Source organism: Solanum stenotomum, chromosome 3, assembly GCF_019186545.1.
Source record: "Solanum stenotomum isolate F172 chromosome 3, ASM1918654v1, whole genome shotgun sequence".
NCBI classification, from domain to species: domain Eukaryota; kingdom Viridiplantae; phylum Streptophyta; class Magnoliopsida; order Solanales; family Solanaceae; genus Solanum; species Solanum stenotomum.
Window position 1 is genome coordinate 1,319,283 of NC_064284.1, and position 20,614 is coordinate 1,339,896.

At 35.1% G+C, this 20,614-nt stretch overlaps 2 protein-coding genes across 3 annotated transcripts in view; both read right to left on the bottom strand.

The window, feature by feature from the left end:
* LOC125859714 (protein phosphatase 2C 16-like) overlaps window positions 1-20,614 on the bottom strand; it is a 96,287-nt gene that overhangs the window by 15,741 nt on the left and 59,932 nt on the right. The gene's annotated exons all lie outside the window — the stretch shown is intronic.
* LOC125859713 (uncharacterized) lies at window positions 831-18,899 on the bottom strand. The gene is made up of 10 exons (XM_049539513.1): window positions 18,601-18,899; window positions 15,141-15,660; window positions 11,907-12,054; window positions 10,042-10,152; window positions 9,352-9,457; window positions 7,221-7,442; window positions 5,198-5,267; window positions 4,227-4,381; window positions 2,087-2,153; window positions 831-1,194 (listed from the first exon to the last, which is right to left on the bottom strand). The coding sequence occupies exons 1-10, from the start codon at window positions 18,754-18,756 to the stop codon at window positions 1,064-1,066; spliced, it is 1,686 nt and encodes a 561-aa protein (XP_049395470.1). The 5' UTR covers window positions 18,757-18,899; the 3' UTR covers window positions 831-1,063.

The window sequence follows — 20,614 nt, forward strand, 5'->3', positions numbered from 1 at the left end:
GTGTCCGCTCAAATTTAAGTTTAAATCAGAGATGTTAATTACTTCCTCTGTTCGGATATACTTGTCAAATACTGTCTAATTTGATGTCTATTTTTACTAGTCATTTTTTTGACAATTCAAGGAAAGACAATTTTTCTTTTTCTATCATGTCAATTTATTAATATTGAGTTAATGTTTTTGAAAAATGTAGTGAGCAAAGATCAAATCTTCCATATAAATCCGGAGGGAGTAACGGGAAATATCTCATTCCAAAATGAAATGTCATTAAACATATATACTAGTATGATGACACTTGCAATTTTGAAGTACACCCACAACGGCAAAGTTTGTTCAGATAAATTTTAGTTTTTAATAGGGTATATTGTTATACAAAATATGCTACATGATATAACATGAAAAATTGATGATTTTTTAATAAGTGGTTTCTTATGTTGCAATAAAGGTGGGTTCTTACCGTAAAAATTTTGTTATAGAGATCAATAGACCATAGCTTTCAAAAATCATCAACAATTTACCAAAATATGGAAACTGCTGTAAAATACATTCACTTTAGATGTTTACTACAGAAAAGGAATTAACTCCCACTGCTCAATACAAAGGAAAAATTCAAATTTGCTACTTTTAACCCGATCTATAATATTGCAATTTTTTCTTTCTTTGTTGGGACAGAGTTGAAATTTGAAAGAAATTGGCTTCGTTATCTCTCATGCCCTGTTTATCTACCCTGATCCTTTGTTTAGGCATCGTTGACATACTACGTAGATAGCCAGACAACAACTTATAGGCGCCATTATCTATTTGGTGCTGAGCATTATCGACAAGCATATATCTTAGAGTCGACAACAGCTGGTATTTCTTCATAACTAGAATCGATAAGTTAACACACACATGCTTACATATTTTAACTTATGAGTACATGTCGAGTTTACACGGGAAAATGTTGGGACAGATTCGATCTTTGGTACAACTTGCAAAGAGCCATAGCCATGCAAAGCTATGGATTCTGAACTACCACGGAGCTACTCTTGCATTCATGTTTTCAGCAGCAGACTCACGCGGACGCTCACTTTTGAAAGCTTGAAATCATGTGTGCAGCAGCGGATTCCCTTGCTTTGCGCGGACTCTCACAGATCTTGCTTTTACTGATAACTTTTGAATCTGCAGCTTTTACAATGACCTTGGCAAGAAATCCACCTTAACAGGGGTAAACACTGACAACGATTAGCTCAACTTTGCAACACATTTTAGAATTGGAGTGCTCGGTTAATTGAGACGACAATAGGAAAGAAAAAACACTAAAAGTTAAGAGGTTTAACCAAGTCTACGACAAGCCTTCTAGTGGAGCGGCTATACCATTTGGCAATTGATAACTACATTGCCTGTAATACAGCCCCTTAATCAACTGCAAGATGGTAAAGGAACAATAGCGTCTCCCTGACAGAGCATCCCTCCCTTTGTTTTCCTACTCGCATATCCCACCATGAAAGCAATATAGTGTTAAATATTGTATGATTAGATAGTGTGGGTTGAATCGCCAAATCCTCATAATTAGGCAATCAGGAGATAGTGTAATATTTTTATCAGTTTCTTACCTTAATACATTTTTTGTAACCACTATTTAATCCCATTAGCTTGAGGGAATAATCAAGACATTAATTTCCAAATTCTCTTCTCTTCCCCTTCTAATTTCTCACCAAGAAAAAAGAGTGTCCCCACAAGGATAGACTATTTTCTTGACGCCTTATATTCTCCATGCTCCAGTTGTCCAGTACTAGGTGTATAGGGGTGTGTTAAGTCCAACATTGGTTAAGGGAATGAGTTGTGGTCTCCTTACAAGGTCATGAGCAATCATTCCCTCATGAGCGCTATTGAGGTTGAGTTACACCCAAGATCCATTGATTCATCAAAATCAAACAAATACAAAAAAAGTTGGATGGAAAATGGTCAAAAGTTTAGAATAGATTTTTTCCTAGGCTAGATCTCATCAAATGTCCAATCATTTCCATCAATAGCACAATAGCATGTATCCTAATTGATATAAAATATATAGACTTTTGAGGTACATGGGAAAGTTTTAACATCTTACCCTCAAGTGGAAAGACTTGATATGTTGGCAATACCCAATTATTCCTGCAGCACAATTGATCCAGTTGCTGCGGACAGAGAATTCAAACATAAATGCATGCATGTTACAATTATCCAGCAAGTAAAAATTGGAACAAAGAAGAAAAGACACTAATACTTTTAGGATAAGTAATTCACAACAGGAATGTGAAACTACATCATTTCTAAAGCATTTGTGGGAGAATCACATTCATCTTTTCATGTATTTGTAGACAACTAATATAACCAAATACTATATTTGTAAATAAACATTATACAAATATATCTTTTGGATAGATTTTCGGCGTAGATTAATATGAATATACTTCACTTGACTTCCTCAGTTTCCTACATGTTTAGCAAAGTGACTCAGTTTCTTGCACTCTTATTAACCTTGGCATACACTAGTATTGTATTGGTGCTGTCCCTCATCAATAAAATCTTCAATAATCAAATATAAATACATTCCACTTGACTTTCTCAGTCTGCTGATCCCCTCAAGTTCATAGATACACTTAAATTAAGCTATGGTCAAAAACTAGCACCAAATAATGTCAGAGTGGTCGATTTGGAGGGGTTTACAGCCTTGGGATAACCCTAGCCACACATGAGCTGTTCATTTAGTTTGAAAACCAAAACCTAAATATAATTTGGACACCAAGCATAAGGTTGATCCTGGAATCTATGAGATGATTTGGCTTAAGAAAATGGAGGAGGAACTAAAGATATCAAACTGGACCAAATAAGTTAGGAAGATTTCAGATTCTTAGGAATTAGATCAGAATTATCGCTCAACTCTTGGATCATCTAAAATTAAGGAATTAAGTTTCCTCTTTTAATTGATTTGTTTTCTTAAATAAATTGTATACTCTACCGATGAATAATACAAACTATTCTGATACCAAAAATCACATTGACATACTGGAAAATACTGCCGTCTTCTTTTCAAGTCATGAGTCGCGTATTGACAGCTGAACTAGTTTAGCAAACGCAGCTAGCCCAAAATTTTACATGTAAAACAGTGAATTGATTTCAGGAAGAAATAACCAGTTGAAAGTTTTCACTATGCCATACGGTAACCCAATACAAAATTTTATACAAGGAACAAATGCATCCAAATCAAAACTAGTACTTCATCTTTCTTAGTTCAATAAAACAAGCATGTCCAATATGTGTCTCAACAATGACTTCCTATGTATATTGAAGGAAATCTTAGAAATATCAAACATGAAGAAAATTTCCAATAACAGAGGACAAACAGAAGACATTTGAATGATCGCGAAATGGAAAGAATAGCAGCCTTCTACAACGCCAGTTTTCACCTTTCAATAGCTTATCTGGGGAAAGGGATACTATGGTATGGCAGAAGGATATCAAAGGGCTGTTCTTCTCTGTTAGTTCAGCATATAAGGACCTAAACTCATCAAATCTTAAGTAGGAAAGTTGGTCATGGAAGACGATTTAGAAAACAAAAGTTCCTTATAAAGTGAACTATTTTACCTGACTTTTGGCAAAGGAAGCAGCATAGACCCATGAGAACCTGAACAAAAGAGGTTTTTACCTATGCTCTAGATGCTTCTTATGTGGGGAGCAAGCTAAGACTTAACCATCTTTTTTTACATGCAAGTGACAGATCAGCTATGGAAGATGTTCATCCGCCTGAGAAAGATTAGGTAGGTGAAACCAGGGAGCATAAAAGGAGTTCTAAATTGCTGGAACGGTGATGGCAATGCACCAAAAAGGAGAAGATATGGAATTGTCCCAGCATGTATTTGGTGGACAGTATGGAGAGAAATAAATCAAAGATGTTTTGAGGACAAGCAGAGCAATTTGCAGAGGTTCAAGATGAATTGCTTAGCTCTTTATTACTTTTGGTGTAAACAGGAACTGTTAGCTCAAATAGAAGATTACTTTGATGTTCTAGAGTATTTGTAGGAAAAGCAACAAATAGGTGATCTAGTTGTAAGTTGTAATACTTTTGAAGGGGGACAACATATTCTGATGTAGTATACATGTGGCTATAGAGATTAACGGTTACCATTCTCAAGAAGAAAAAACAAGACAGACAGAAAATAAGAAAAGCGAAAAAAAATAATGTGTCAAATTTGGATGCCTCATCTTGCCTGACATTGGTTTTGCAAAGTAAGAATAGCCTCGGACAATCTTTTTCCATTGCTATATTGAATAGTACATGAGTCTTCTACCAGTTGATTGGTACTGTCTTCGTCTTCTATACACATGTCATTACAGCCATCTATAAGAGCTTCATTTTCACCCCCTGCGTACATATTAAGAAGGAAATCATGCTGACAGTTCCCAGTCCAATTGGATTAAACTGATGCTATTCAACTGAAAAGTCTCCCAAAGGCTGACATAAAGTATCATAATGGGTATTGAAACATCAAATATTAGCAACAGATAATGTCACCTGTCATAAGAGAAAAGGTACCAGAATAGTTTCTGCCCATTCTTTTTCTCAGTTCCAATTAAAGTGACACAAAAATGTCAGCTATTTCTAATAAAAGATACTCCTTTCGTTATTTATCATTTTTTTAAGAAACAAATAGGTCTCGATTTATCTCATTAAATTTTGAAACTTATCAAAAATGCAACTTTTAGATCCATGTTGGGCCTGCGTCTCTAAAAGGAACAGAGAAGGTGTTTGATTGAAGATAACTAGTTGAGGAATAATCAAATTTTCTTTCCACCTTTGAAGAACAAAATACTACTGTCATGGCAGGAAAACAAGAAAAACAAACCCTTACCAACTCGTAAGGAACAATATGATCCTTGAAGAAGAGCAAACAGGAAAACAAACACGAGAAGGGAAGTTTCATTTCTGATTTTTTCAAGTTGTAAATAACAAGATAGATAGCAATACAAGAATATATGAGAACAAAAAAAGAAAAAGAAAAAAACTGATGATACATGGAACCTTCAACTGGCAGTTTGTTGCTTTGCATTCACATCAATCTATGTAATGCCTTAAAGGAAACAAACGAACTTCCTGCCTAATAAAAATCTAACTTTCAGGAAAGAATCTAATATTCATTGATTCAGATGAAACACGCTAGCAATGGAAAAAAGATCGTACCATTTAATTCTGTCTGAATAGTTTTATTGCACAAAGCAATCTCATCTTCCAAAATGCGTAGCTGATAATGCTGAAAGTAATATAGAAAGAAAGTGAATATCTCAAAATTTGACAGCACATTAGGGACCTAAATCATAATCCACAGTTTTCTACCATTTCTATCACCATATCGAGAAAACTAAAAATGTGGACTTCCTTAAACCTTCACACAGATGGTCTTCCATGTCCAATCTGAGCATGAACAGGAACAACAACACCCCTATCATATACAGCACGCAAAAATAGAAACACATAAGAAACAGAAAAGTGGGAGTGAAACAGCTACCATTATGGGTTGTGGCATTGGCTCATTTCCAACAACTTACCTGGTTCTTTCTGTAAGTGCAAAGTTCAAAGCAGTACATGTCTGGAATGAAGTTACTGAGAAAAAATGAGAAAAGGCTGGCAAATTGGACGATGCAATGTCTTTTTTTGACAGTATTCCCACCTACATCATGTCACTGTTCAAGGTGCAGAAACAACTAGACAAATCAGAAGGCCCTTCCTATGGACCTATGGAAGGGGAACAATGAAGGCCAAAAGATCCATCTAGTGAAGTGGTAAAATGTGATTATGCCAAAGCAACAGGGAGTACTGGGAATTAGAGATTTGTAGAAGCACAACAAGAGTCCGCTAATGAAATGGTGGTGGAGGTATGCTCAAGAACCAGCAAGCTTATGGAAAGAGGTTGTGACTGCCAAATACGGGAGTCAGGACAAAAGGAACACAAAACAGAATAGAGCTCCACATGGAGTTGGACCTTGGAAGTATGATAACAACCTGAAAGATGAATTCTTTCAAGAGGTGTCCTTCAGGACTGGAAATGGCAACACAGTCAAAATTCTGGAAGGACAGGTGGCTTAACAATCAAACCTCAGAACCTCCCATTCTAACCTCTATCACTTGGCTTCTGACCCAGACTCTTCAGTGGCACAAAACAGAGTAGGTGAAATATGGGTCCCTCACTTCAGGAGGAACATATAGGACTGGAAACTAAATGAGCTTACTGATTTATTAAAGTACTTGAAGGAGTTTCAATGAATCCTCCGGTCCCAGATAGCTTAAGATGGAGTAGCTCTGAAAAAGGAATCCAAACTGTGAAGGAAGGATATAGTAGGCTGTGCACATCAAATGGAACGATAGATCAATGGTCTTGGAAACTAATTTAAGAGACCAAAATCCCAACCAAAGTCAAATGCTTCTCATGGGCAACCCTCAAAGATGTTATCCTAACTCAGGATAACCAACAGGAGGAATTTTCAGTCGATTCCTCCAGTTGGTTAACAGATGCTTCATGCAGGAAACAAATAACTACTAAAATAAAATCTAAACCAGAGGGAAAAGAAAAACAGTTTTCTTATCAATTAGAAGGAAGAAAGGAGTTGCACGTCCTGGGAAACGAAGTATACTTAAATGAGCGAGAAGTAACCAGGTATAGGAGAAGGGCCAGTAGGCTCAAAGGAGGCGGGGCCTTTTTGTTTAAGGGCTGCTCGCCTTTGAATAAGATTTTCATAAAAAATTGTTCTCTCGACTTTTTATCAATATGAGGTGATCGTAAGACTCGTGATTCAGGCAATCCAATCCTCCGAGTGTAAGGCGGAAGCCCCTAAAAATGGTTTTCAAAAAATGGGTGATTAAAAGATCGAATTACTATGCCTATCTTGGTGGTCGTGAGATGAAGGGAACATTCTTGAAAACGAGTCCAGAGTTCGTCAAGGAAAATTGGGGAAAAAAATCATCGAAAGGGAATAGGATGTTAGTCACTTGTCAGATCAACTAGTGAAAATTCTCTTTTTAGGAGGTCCAGAAAATGTAATACCCAAAGTTTCATTTGCAAATTCTGATCCAACATTAACAATTTTTCCAAAAGTGAAACGAGAAGCCATATTTATTAACCATAGAATCAAAGATTGTCAACATGGAAACTAGAAATGGCATGCACCTAGGAAGACGTAGGAAGAATAGCAATATCAGAGGCAGTTACCAGTTTCTCTCTTTTCCAGCGAAGAACAGTCAAGGCAGATTGTGATATTGCATATTCCTTTGAAGCCAAAGTGGTTACTCCATCCTCAGATTGTTGGGAACCCAACTGAGACAGGCCTACTGCAGAGACTCCTTGCATAACTCTTCTTCTTTTCGCTTCAACAATCTTTTCATCATCGTAATCAGTAATGCATGACTTAATCATGGGTGGAGCCACATTCTCCTGTCAACATGCTTGAATATTGAATACTCACAAACATTTTCGTCCATAAAATTGACTCTGAAAGCATGATGTGATAACAAAACTTGCAGGTAATTCAAAGTTATTACTCAGAAATTATTACTTCCTCCATTTCAATTTGTTTGTCCATTTTGACTTGGCACAAAGTTTAAAAAAGTAAAGAGGACTATTGAATCATGTGATTTGAACTACATTTGAACTACAGATATGTAGAATGTACCAAATGCACTTTAATCTTGTGGTCTTAAACACGTCATGTGAAAAAGGATAAAAAATGTCCTTCGCGTAACAAAAATTCCCTCCTTTCACCTTATGGTTCAAAAATGGCCTCAATTTTTATTAAGAAAAGCATGACATGGCATAGTCCAGTCATTTAATCAAACAAGAGGCCTTTAACTTAAAATGAATAGTTATCATGAATTCAATTATTTTTCAAGATAAGGTGGGGGACTAGACTTCGTGGTGGACAAACAGAGGAAATTTGATGTTTGGGCATGTGAAGAGATCTGCACATATGCCCAAGTGAGCATTGTCTTTCTTTTTTAGAAGTTTGGAGCATCTTATATGCTTCTTTTTCCTCCTAGTTTTATTTATTACTAGTCTCTAGACATGTGCAACATGTGTGTTGCACATATGCTTCATTTCAATTGAACTTTAAAACCATATGTAAGTAATGAATAATTGAAATTTTTGAAGGAAACTACAACATTTTGTAAGTTATACATAATCAATTGAATTGGTGTAATTTGTTTTCTATGTAGCTCTTCTAATATAGCAATATAATATTTAGGATGACACTTTTCTTGTTTTTTGATACTTCAGCGACACATAGTTTAAAAGTAAACTTAAGCAACCTAACACGGGTTATGTTTGTAAATGTCTCACTGTCTAAAAACTTGTGTCTTGTCTTTAGGAAACTGTAGTCGACTCCTTTTTACAGTCGCATAAATATCAAGAAGCTATTGCTTATCTGATGCAGTTAGTTGTCCTAGTGCACATACTATTTCTGGCCGCTACTCCCCCAAGCTCACATAGCTATCAACTTCTCCCAACTCCAAAGCTTTGGCATTGTCAAGCCTCCACATTTACAACCCTCTTCTTCCTCTTACTCTAAATATCTAAACAAATTCTTATGTTGGGTTGTTAGATTCTCGCTCGGGATAATCTTGTAGTCCTTACATAAGCTTCTATCTCTCCTCTTAAGAAGTAGGTAGTCTATTTGGGTCTTAGCCACCGCACTACGGTAGGTCACCAAGTGTTCCTCTTCTGAAAACTCGAGTTAGAAATGACAAAGTCAACAACCTTTGTGCAATAACCCCCTCGTTCCTATCCCCAAAGTAGAAACCGCCATGCACATCATCGTAACCCCTCAAGTGCTCCCTATATGACCATTAAAATCACCTCCCATAAATGTCTTCTTGATGTGTGGGATACCTCTCACAACCTCATCCAGATCCTCCCAAAACCACTTCTTGAACTCGTCGTCGAAACCCTGATGCACTATGTCAAAAGTCAGACCTCCCACAGCTAGTTTAATAGCCATAATCCTATCATTCACCCTCTTACTCCATTCCACCATAAATAAACAAATAAATATGATAAAATATTACTATGAGATGGGAAAATAATTGAAGAAAGTTCCACATGTACTACATTAAACAGAAAAGAGCATATAAGGCACTATAGGATTCATTTGGTGATAATAAATGCTGAAAAAATTGTTACGATTTTATCTCTTGCCTAAATGATAATCACATCAGTCGTTCACACATACTTGATGAGGACCACCAAGCCAATTGGATAAACAAGTCATTTATCACCAGCTTTCTTTGAAAAAGGTGCATCTCTTGGAATTCCTTATAGTGTAGTTACTGTAGGAGTTAGTTTTCACCTGATTTACTTCTTTCTCGCTGGAGCTACCTCCAACGTGTACATCATATGCATGGGCAGCTACCACTTCTACATGTAGATCTTGCAAGCCACTTGACAACCGCTCCCTGTGATGAGAACACCATTTACAACAAAAAAGGAACTATGCTTAATATCCTCCTCACGATCCTTTTGAAAGAGCAGAAACTAGATATCTAGGAAATAAACAAGAAATTATCTGACCACCCACGTGCTTCTGCTGTACTTCAAAGGCAAAAGTAAGCAGGCACAATGAAGCTAGTGTTTCAGGAGCAAAAGGTCCAACTAATTTGGGCCCAAATGAAGCAATACATAATTATTACAACGCCCCAGGGAAAAGGGCCCAAGCAAAGAACAAGGCCAAAAATACCACTTCTGACTGGAAGACTATACGCTTATTACAAGCAAAGCCTCTGCAGCCTCTATATACAAAGCACAGGAAGACACTTCCGATGCCACCATAATAGAAATATTATCAAGTTTGTGAAAATCCCGTCAGAGAAAGAAAAATCATAGGATAGTTTCTACTGGAAGGAAAACAGGTATGATGGAGCATATTAAATTGAGAATAAAAAGCATTTTCGCTGCAGAGACTAGAGGGCAATGTTCGACTAAACATTTTGCAATAAAAAAAGGAAAAGAAATAACAAAAGAAACCAGATGCAACTTCTACCTAGAATGCCAATTCGACAAAATCTCTCGGTAGGGAAGCAAGTGAAAATACTCAACAGCTGGAGCAACCGACCATTCACATGAATTTTTCTTGATTAAAGGACCCTGCAAGCTACTCCAGAAGCAGATTCAAGGGAAAATCAGCCATTGGTCGACATTGGAGCAATATTTATAGTACTAAAAATAAAACTTAAAGCAATATTCATTTATGCAATGCAAAATTCAGCTTTTCTAACAGATTATGAAATAAACTAAGGAAAGATCAATTCCTTATAAAATTTGATCCTTCATCCATGAAATGCACTTATCAGGCTACTTAACACATCAATAGATCAACATAATTGAATTATGCTCATACAAGTGCAAAATGATGTGATGAATACTATTGTTGAGTTCCAAGATAGAGGTGAATTCAAAAAAAGTATGAATGCCTCATTCGTTGTCACCATGCTTGATAAAATTAATTTGAGGAAGTGTGAGATTGTTCCTGTTCGAGAGGTGAATGACCTTGGATTGCTTGCTCGAGTATTGGATTGTAGGGCTGGGACTCTTCCGACTACATACCTGGGAGTATCGTTAGGTACTTCGAACAAGGATCATGCGGTGTGAAAACCGGGTTTTCAGAGGGTTGAAAAGAGACTAGCAGGGTGGCAGAAAAGATAAATATCGAAAAGCAGAACAAAGTGCTTATAAAGAGCACATTATCGAGCATCCCCACTAACAACATGTCTTTGTTTCAGGCTCCAACTGTGGTCACTAAAAAGCTGGAAAAGATTCAGACGAGATTTCTTTGGGATGCAGCGAATGGGGCAAGAAAATTTCACTTGGTGCGGTGGAAGCCTGTCACAACTCCTACAAAATGAGAGGCGTTGGAATTAAAGATTTGATGCTACAATTCAACAAATTAGGAGCACACACGATGGAGAGACTTTTTGGGACTTGAGATTTAGAAAGGATTTTCAAGATTGGGCAGTGAATGAGCTTCAAATATTGTTAGCCTTATTGCATAGGCAAGTCAATTCGATGGATAATCTCGATGTTTTGCGGTGGGGCTTGGGAAACAATGGAGCGTCAGCATGAAGTACTTCGATGAGAAACTATTATTTAGGGAGGAGGTTGAAGTCCCATGTAATGCAATATGGGTTCCAAAGGTGCTGAGGAAGGACGGTCTCTTCACTTGGCCAATAAAGGGGTGATCTTGATAGCAAATAATCTTAGAAAGTGAAAAGTTGCTTGCGTCAGTTGGTGTTACATGCGGGTGAGGATTTGGATCATCTTTTACTTCATTGTGGCAAACCATGAAACTATGGTGAGATATGCTTAGGTGGTTTGCCACTCTTTGGGTGATGTCAAAAACTGTGAAGATTTGATGTTCAGCTAGAAAAGTGGGAGAAGGAGGAGGAGATAAAGGGCTTAGAACGTGGTTCCACATGCGTTAATATGGGTAGTGTGGAGAGAGAGAGAGAAATAGGAGAGCTTTTGAAAGTGTAGAGTCAAGTTTCTCTCAGTTGAGGAGTAGTCTCCGTTTCTTCATTTTCTTTTGGTGTAATTAAAAAATTCCTTATTGTATAGACGATTGGATGGAATTTGTAGAGAATCATACTTTGTAGATTCTTTACCTTTTAGTATATCACTTGAATACGCCTAGTTTGACCATGTTTATGAATGAAAATAATTTTACTTGATAAAAAAATGCAAAATTGGATCTCCTATGAGCACATTAAAGATTTATATATTATGCATTAATATTGGTAACAAGACTCACATTTGACAAGAGATGTATTTGGTTTTAAAGGTCCAGTTTATTATTGTTTTTGTCGTAATTTCTTGAAGCATGCACTTGAATATGTAGAGAAATGAACCAACCTTTCAATGATGTCGCGAATAGGAATCATAAAACCTTCATTCACCAACTTAGTGGATTGTACAAGATATAATCGCGCGGATGCTTTTTCTTTATCCAAGGAATATACAAGGTGGCTCTCTAGGACAACCAGATCACTTCTATTGATGCCTGTTTCAAATGCAAATTACATGAAATATTTAGTCATTCTACAAATATTACAGCACATAAACTGAAGTATTATGGCAATATTTCCAACATTACATATGAAGCTGCCTTTGGCTAAGTGAAGAATATAAGGTTGCTTAAAAGATAGGATATTAATCAATATACTAGTAGCAGAGTTAATTACTTCAAAGAGATCAAAGGGCGGAAAATGGTTACTAATCATGACTGATTCTAGTGGAATAAAAATAACTACAGATCAATCCAGCTAGCTACAGAAAAAATCAAACCAAACTTGAGAGTATTTTTCAAACAAACAAAATAAATGTAAGGAAGATTCTTATAACTCAAAGATAGAGACCCATGGGGGCAGTGACAGATCTAGAACACAACCAATGGATTCACGGGAACTCATTACCTTTTGCCCAGACCCCTATACATTAAAAAAATCATTAAATATCAAGAAAAAAAATGATTGTCAACTAAGTTATTATTGTAAATTAACTTGAGGTCTTTGTGGGTGGCAGAACCACAATTTTCACTAAGATTAAAAATGTAAAAGAGCAAACACACGAAGAAGTCAAGGAGATTCAATATATTCATAAAAAATAATTTGACCTTTAGTCCTAGTGGAACATTTTTTTAAATAAAATTGAACTGAGACGGACTTAATTGGAACAATATGGACAGTGACGATTCATAAAACCACCTCAACTTCCTTTGTATTATGTAGTTACTAGTGAACTTATCCGCACTTCGCGCGGTTATAAAAGATAATAAGATATCATCTTTTAAAATTAAATATTACTATATGTATCTCTCTATCTCTATCTATCTATGAATATTTGGTTTGTTAGTAACCTTTCAACAAAATCATGAGTTATATTTTGAAAGAAAAGAAATCATAGACTTACGATAATCAAAAATTCATATAAAATATAAAATGAAGAGTAATTATAGAGAGAGCATACAAAAAAAGTAAATAATACGACGTCATTTTTACAATCATAATCATTAAAAAAAAAAATATATATATATGAAATCAATATACAATCTTCCGAGCTCTGGTCGACATCTACTCCCATAAGTCAATCGTCATTCAATAGCCTTCATCCTATTCTTCAAGTCCAAAGTATGAATGAAAACATAACAAATTAAAATGCTAATATGATCATTATTGTCTCTATTTATAGGACTACAATATGAAATAACAAATAATGTCATGAATATGACATTAATTATTTTAGGTGTTATGATGATAAAAGGTTGTAAGAATAATGAAATAAAGACCATTAAGTTTTACATTTAATTTTTTTAAAGAAATGACTTTTTAGTTTCTTAACATTGCTTTAATATAATCAAGAGGATTAGATGAGTGTTTTTTTTAATATTTTGAATATAGCACATAAACGGGGGGAAATGAAAATGAGACCTCCCCCCCCCAAAAGGAGAAAAATAATAATTGTATTTCGCTATCGCATCACTTTTTATATTTCTAATTTTATTATTGTATATAGATTTGACAATAAATTATTCTGCAATATTGAAGCCTCGCATTAGTTGAATATATGCGATTAAGTTTCATTATATGGTGGAGACTCGAGATACTTTGTGTGTTATATTAGGAAAAGACATATACATAAGTAAAGAAGATATTATTCTATGTAAAATGGTTGCTTTTGTATTTTTGGTTTTTTGCTTATACACGTAATGTACCGGGCTTCATATTTTTTTTAATTATATATATGGCCAAGCATTAATTGCTATTTAGGTAGTAGATTATCAATTGAATTTCATAATAGTCATTTCTAGACTATACATGTCAAATACAAATTCTACTGTCTAAGGATTAAAGTTTTTCATGATAACTTCAACATCTCTTTGTCCACTATTAATAGGAACGGTAAACATTTAATTGGTTTTTTTGTTTAATTCTATTTGACTCTTAGGGGGTGAATTTTGAGATTGAGTGGAAGTTCCATCCGGATTCAATGGATCAGAACTATAGTAACAAAGAAATACATATTCGAAACTTGAAAATAAATGGTAAAATCAAATAATTAGAAACTTCACCAAATTTTGACCAATCCTGGTATATCTTAAAAATGATTTTTTAGTTAAAATAAGATTGCAATGTAATGTATAATTTCCTGAAAATAAAAGCAAAAAATAAACTCACATCATCCATAAAATTAACTACCATCTTCATGTATTAGTAATATCATCACGAATAAAAATGCAACAGAGAAAAGAAAAAATATTAAAATAGAAAATAAAGAAAACAACAAAATACATACATTCACTCCATATTCTGCATCTTTGTATGCATGTATATATGATTTCATATGCAAACATTATCGAGCATATGTAGCTGTGTGTTCTTGAGAGAAATCATGCACATTTTGTTTGCAAACACTATTTTATTCATTCATTTATAGTATGGTAAAGTGATGAAAGAAGTTACAATGATTCATATAAATGCATAAATAAATGTGATTTCTTTTAATCCTATTAAATTTGTTATCAAAAGAAAGACAAAAGGTCAAAAGAAACGTACTAAAAGAAGATAAATGCAAGGCTGAAGTAATCTATAGAACGTGTCTCTTTAAATCTTGTAGGGGTTGTAGGGGTTTAATGTGTTTTCCTATCATGAATATATTTTATTTTTAATTTAGAAAAATGAGATAAAAGCTTAAAAATTTGACAAAATAGATAAATACTAATGATGGTCATTGAAAGGTGCCACATCACCGTTTTCATATTCTACTTTATATATATATATAGATTGTAATTAAAAGAAATAAAATGTAGTTATAATAGCCTTGAGTGGCAGGTGCATGAAACATCTTTTCACAACATGAACCACAATGGACATCACTTCTCACAAACAAAACCACAAGAACCACTTGCTTAGTACTGATAGGAAGCACAAACAAACCAAAAGAACTATTTCCATAGTACTGATAGAACAAGCAGGCACCACAGGAAAGATCAGTTCAAACCCAATTTGGTGGGCAAGGAGAAAATCACTTCCAAAGGCAAATTTTGAGAACTTAAAACTCTAGAATTTTGATTCCTCATTAAGCATATACCTGTTGCTTCTGTGGCAGCGGAAAGCGCAAGATCTTGGAGCGATGATCCATCAGCATACTGAAGACCAGTTGAAAACATGTTAGCTTTTTTCTTTTTGCTTATGCTCTTTGAATCAAAAAGATAACTTGAAGAGACATCAAGATGTTTCTCAATAATGGACCAAACTGCACAGGTCATAGAACTATGCATGAGCAAGCAATTCTCCCTCCTTGAATCAACTAAGAATACAGCAACTTTGGAAGTAGGCCATTTCTGTGATAGCGGAACAACTTCTGCAGCATCCAGCGTTGAAGATATATCACATGCCCTCATAATTTCCTTCTCAGTGAGTGAAAGTTGGCTTTCCAAATTGTCCACGTCTGTGTAATCTGATCGATGCATTAATTTCACATATGTCATCAAAGTTGGTTTCAGAACTACAGCTAATTGGCAAAATGATGCAAAATTAAGAAACTCTATTTTCTGATCTTGATGTTGCTTCCTGTAGTAGTAGTTGTAGAGCAACACAACAGCACCCACCTGCCAACATCAGCAGCCAGTAGAAGAATGGATTAAGTAGAACATAACAAACATACCATAGCGCTTGCAAGAAGGTTTCTCACTAACCAAAAAATATCATAACCTTTATTACTCAACTTCCATACCAAGCTTGAGTATGCTAGCTCACTAATTAATCTAAATTCAATCAAAATGCAGCTCACTTCCCCTAGAATCATTTACATAGAATCCACCCATCCCCATCACAGAAGATCTTTCCCCAAAGTCAATTGCATGAGATATAGAAGTTTAGAGTATACAGATGAAAAGAAAAATGTGTATGGATAAGTTCGTGTTTAACTTTAGATTTATTTATTTTTGAAACTGGTAACTTTAGTCTATATATCCACAGGTATACTACAACAAAAGTGTAGTTCCCCATCAAAAATGTTACAGCTTACAGAATAAAATAGTCTTAGTCTAAACTGCTGCCTATAAACAATCTAGCACATTAAAGATGTCTTCTGTCCTAGTTAAATATATCTTGTTTACACCAAAAATAGAAAAGAGTTAAGCAGTCCATCTTGATCTTCGGTAAGCTATTCTGCCAATTTTCAAAACTCCTGTTGTTTCTCTCTTTCCAGATTGTCCACCAAATACATGTTGGGACAAGTTTCCATCTCTTCTCCTTGTCAGAAGCATTGCCATCTCTATTCCAGCTGCTCAGAACTCCTTTAATGCTCCCTGGTTTCACCCATCTTATCCCCTTTAGACAGATGAACATTCTCCATAATTGTTCCGTCCATGTACAATGCAAGAAAAGATGGTTAATTGTCTCAGCATATTCTTCACATAAAGTACATCTAGAAGCCAACTGATAGCCTCTTTTCTTTAGATTTTCATGAGTCAAAACCGCTTCTTTTGTCAATAACCACATGAAGCAGTTTACTTTGTAGGGTACTTTTGGTTTCCAGATGTTCTTCCATGGCCATTCCGTCTCCTGTCCAGCATTTTTGTTGAGTTCCTTATAAATTGAATTTACTGAGAATTGACCTTTGGTGTCATTCTGCCAAACTAATAAGTCCTTTTCGGTGAGGTTGCTGAAAGAGCCTACTGAATCTTGAAATTCTGCCACTTTGTCTATCTCCCAATCCTGAAGGTTCCTCCTTAAGAACAAATTCCATCCTTGTCCAGTCCACATTGTAGCCACAGTGGCCTGTTGATGTTGGCATAAAATGAACAATTCAGGATGCAACTGTTTCATAGGGACAGACCCATTCCACTTATCCTCCCAGAAGGATGTCTTTGACCCATCTCCCACTTCTACCTTGGTTCTGTGATATAGCACTGGCCATAGATTTCTGATTGCCCTCCATACAGTGCATTTATATGGAGTACTTATCATTTTAGTCATCCACTTATCTTCCATGCCATATTTTGCTGTGATGACCTCTTTCCAGAGCATGTTATCTTCATTTGCAAACTTCCACAACCACTTCATCATTAGACTCTGGTTTTGTTTCCTCAGATTTCTTATGCCTAGGCCTCCTGTATTTTTACTCACAATCAGTTCCTTCCATTTAACAAGATGAAACTTCTTCTTATCTTCACTTCCTTGCCATAAGAAATTTCTTCTAAGAGCATCAATGCTATCAGATACATTGGCAAGCATAGGAAAGACTGACATCATATAAGAGGGTAATGCATCCATCACACTGTTAATTAAAGTCAATCTTCCTCCCAAGGGCAAGTACTGACTCCTCCAGTTGGTGAGTCTCTTTTCCATTTCTCCAAGACCCCATTCCATATGCCTTTGGACTTGCTTTTAGCTCCCAAAGGCATACCTAGGTAAGTAGTTGGAAGCTCCCCAACCTTACCTCCAAGTGTTCTGGCCAGAACTTCTGTATTAAGCACACTATTGATAGGATAGATGAAGCTTTTCCCCCAGTTTATGTGGAGACCAGAGACAGCTTCAAAAATGACAAAAATAACCATCAAAATCAGGATTTGTTTTGTCTCAGCTTCACAGAAAACCAATGTGTCATCTGCATATTGTAGATGAGTTATCTCCAAACTAGAAAGTTCTCCTGCTTGGAACCCCTTGATCCACCCCTTTCCCTTTGCTGTTTTAATAAGGTTACTCATTCCTTCCATAGCTAAGATGAATAAAAATGGGGAAAGAGGATCCCCCTGTTTAACTTTAGATTTAAAACCACATGTAATATTCTAAAACTCGCAAACTTCTGCACTTATTAAATATTCAAAAGTAATAAAAAGATAAGGCCTGGAAGCTTAAAGTGATAACTTTATCAAACAAATTGATGTATGGACATACTAGAAGAGATACGATAAGGAATAAGATTATGCATGACAAGGTCGGAGTGGCTTCTGTGTTGAACAAGATGAGGGAAGTGGGAGTGAGACGGTTTGGGCATGTGAAAGAGGAGGTGTGAGAGGTTGCCTATAGCAGGTCTAAGGAGAGGTAGAGGTCAACCGAAAAAGAATTAGCAGAAGTGATTAGACAGCAAAACATGATGCATCTTTAACTCATGAGGACATGACTCTAGACAGAAAGGTATGGAGGTGACGATAAAGGGTAGAAAGGTAGACGAGTGTTGTCGTACTTTTATGTGGGAGAGGCAGTGGGTCAGTCTCCTCTTCTCATCTTTTCCAAATTAAGTAGTATTAGATGGTATTCAGGTAGTATCTTATTCTTCAATTTTCACTACTACATGTTGCTTCATTTCCACTGTTTATCTTGTTATCATTTTCCTTTCAATCCCTTCTATTACACCGAATAGTCTAAAACTTCAGAGATTCCATACACATTCTATTAAAGCATAGAAACTTCACACGGAGTTCTAATCGAGAAATCTTTTAATTTTACTCAGTGAATTCAATTGCGAAAAAAAAAGATCAAATTGAATTAATCAAATAAAAACATACCAAATGAATGAACAGTAATTGGAAGGCTATAAGTACCTGTTTAGCCATGGATTTTTGTTGATCAAGTGTCGGAACTTTCTTTGATTTGCAAGAACTGTGCCCTAACAACGGCTCCACCATACATTCCAGCAACGCCTGAATTACTTCCTCTGTTGCACACACCTTCTCCGTCACCTCCATTTTTTCCGTCATCTGATTCTAGCTCTAGTTCTAGTTCTAGATTATAGTTGGTGGTGCAAAAATCAGTGATCGGAAAGGAGAATTTCGATAAAAAAAAAAAATGCAATGTGCATGCAAAGAAGCATGGGGTTTAACGCCCTGGGATATTTTGGGGGGAATTGGGGTTTTCCCTTTTTTAGGGTGTTAAAGAAAAGTTCACAAAATGTCACTTTTACCCTACTAATGGGAAACTATTGGTCCAATATATGTTATTTTTTATTTAAATTTATTTGTTAATTTTTTTTATGTTCGTTTCAAAAATAATAATTATTTTTTATTTACTTTTTCACATAGTATATTTAAGTCTTAAGATTATAAAATTAAAATATATTTGACATGTTTTTAATTTAAGATTACAAAAAATTAAAATTTTATGTCAAATCAAAATAAAATAAATAATATTTTACTTATCAATGGTACGGTATTTGGAAATTTTAATTCGATAATTATAATTTTTTTATTTTTAATAATATTATATTATAATCATATTATAGTAATTCAGTATGATTCGGTAATTTTAAAATTTTAATTTTAGTGAAGTGTGATACGGTTAGTCAGTAGTCATAGTTTGTTTGACTTGATCTTACATATGGTATGAAATTATGATTTCTAACTTTTTTTAAAAACGTCTCAATCACATCATATTAGCATTTTACCCATCAACAGCGATATACACGGCGTAGTCCCACAAAACAAGGTCTGAAAAGAATAAAGCGTAGACATATTTTATTCCTACCTCAATGGTACACATATTGTTTTTAATAGACCCTCGGGTCAAGGAAAAACAATCCAAAGCAATTCAGACAGAGAAGCAACAAAAATTAAAGCATAACAAAGCAAAAAAATTCTCCATGTCAGTTTCAATTTGATTGTTAGAATTTGACTTGGCACGGAATTAGAAAAGTAAAAGCATTTTTGAATCTAACAGTCTTAAATTAAAAATATATGTTGATTGACGTATCGAAATGTCTTTTAACTTTGTGACCTTAAACACGTTAAGTCTCACCTCCACGCCATTTCAGTGCGTTTACACTCCAAACTTTATGTATTGGTGTCTTCAAATCTTTAGTTCAGCCTTAACTATGTCACAAGTCTCATCAGTCAAACTAAGTCATTCCCAAATAACATACACCACAACACCAATTTTTAGATTTGTCGCATCAATTCATTTATCACCAATGTGGATAAAACGGGTCAAGAGCTAATCCTTAGTGTATTCCCATCAAAACTGAAAAGTGTTTCGCTTTTTCACCCATATCCGTTAACTGAGTCTCAACTTCATCATACATACTCTAATGTAACACATACACCTCTACCCTCTAAATATCTTCATATATATTTTTGAGAGACTTAATCATAAAACTTTTCTAGATCGATAAGCACTATGTGCAAGTCTTTTTCCGCTTCTTATATTACTCCACTGATCCCCTTACAAAACAAATAACTTCTATTATTAAACGCCTCAAAATACAAAAATACTTCAGAAAAATAAAAACAATTACTTTTGTGTTGTAAATATAATTATGTGAATGTCCATAACTTCAAGGTGTAACCATAATGTGTAGTAACTCGATAACTTTCATGGTTAATATCATGTTTATGACTAACCTTTTGTGTGCCTCTATGTAATACTATAAATAGAGGCATTAGAGTTGGATACACTTGAATACTTGGAAGAATAAGAAAAACTTTCATCTTTTGTCTCCCTATTTTTATTGCTTTTCATCTTCTATACTTTGTCTTATTTTGCTTTAGTTTTATAACATTTTGTTAATTAATTATCACAAAAAAGAATGTTTCAATCTCAAAATTATATGAATCATTACTAACA

Coding starts and splice junctions, on each gene's coding strand:
- LOC125859713 (XM_049539513.1), bottom strand. CDS start 18,756: ATGACGGAAAAAATGGAGGTGACGGAGAAGGTGTGTGCAACAGAGGAA. Junction 9,458..10,041: donor TTGTCGAATTGGCATTCTAG/GTAGAAGTTGCA, acceptor TTCTCATCACAG/GGAGCGGTTGTCAAGTGGCT. Junction 7,443..9,351: donor GCGAGAAAGAAGTAAATCAG/GTGAAAACTAAC, acceptor GCATGTTGACAG/GAGAATGTGGCTCCACCCAT.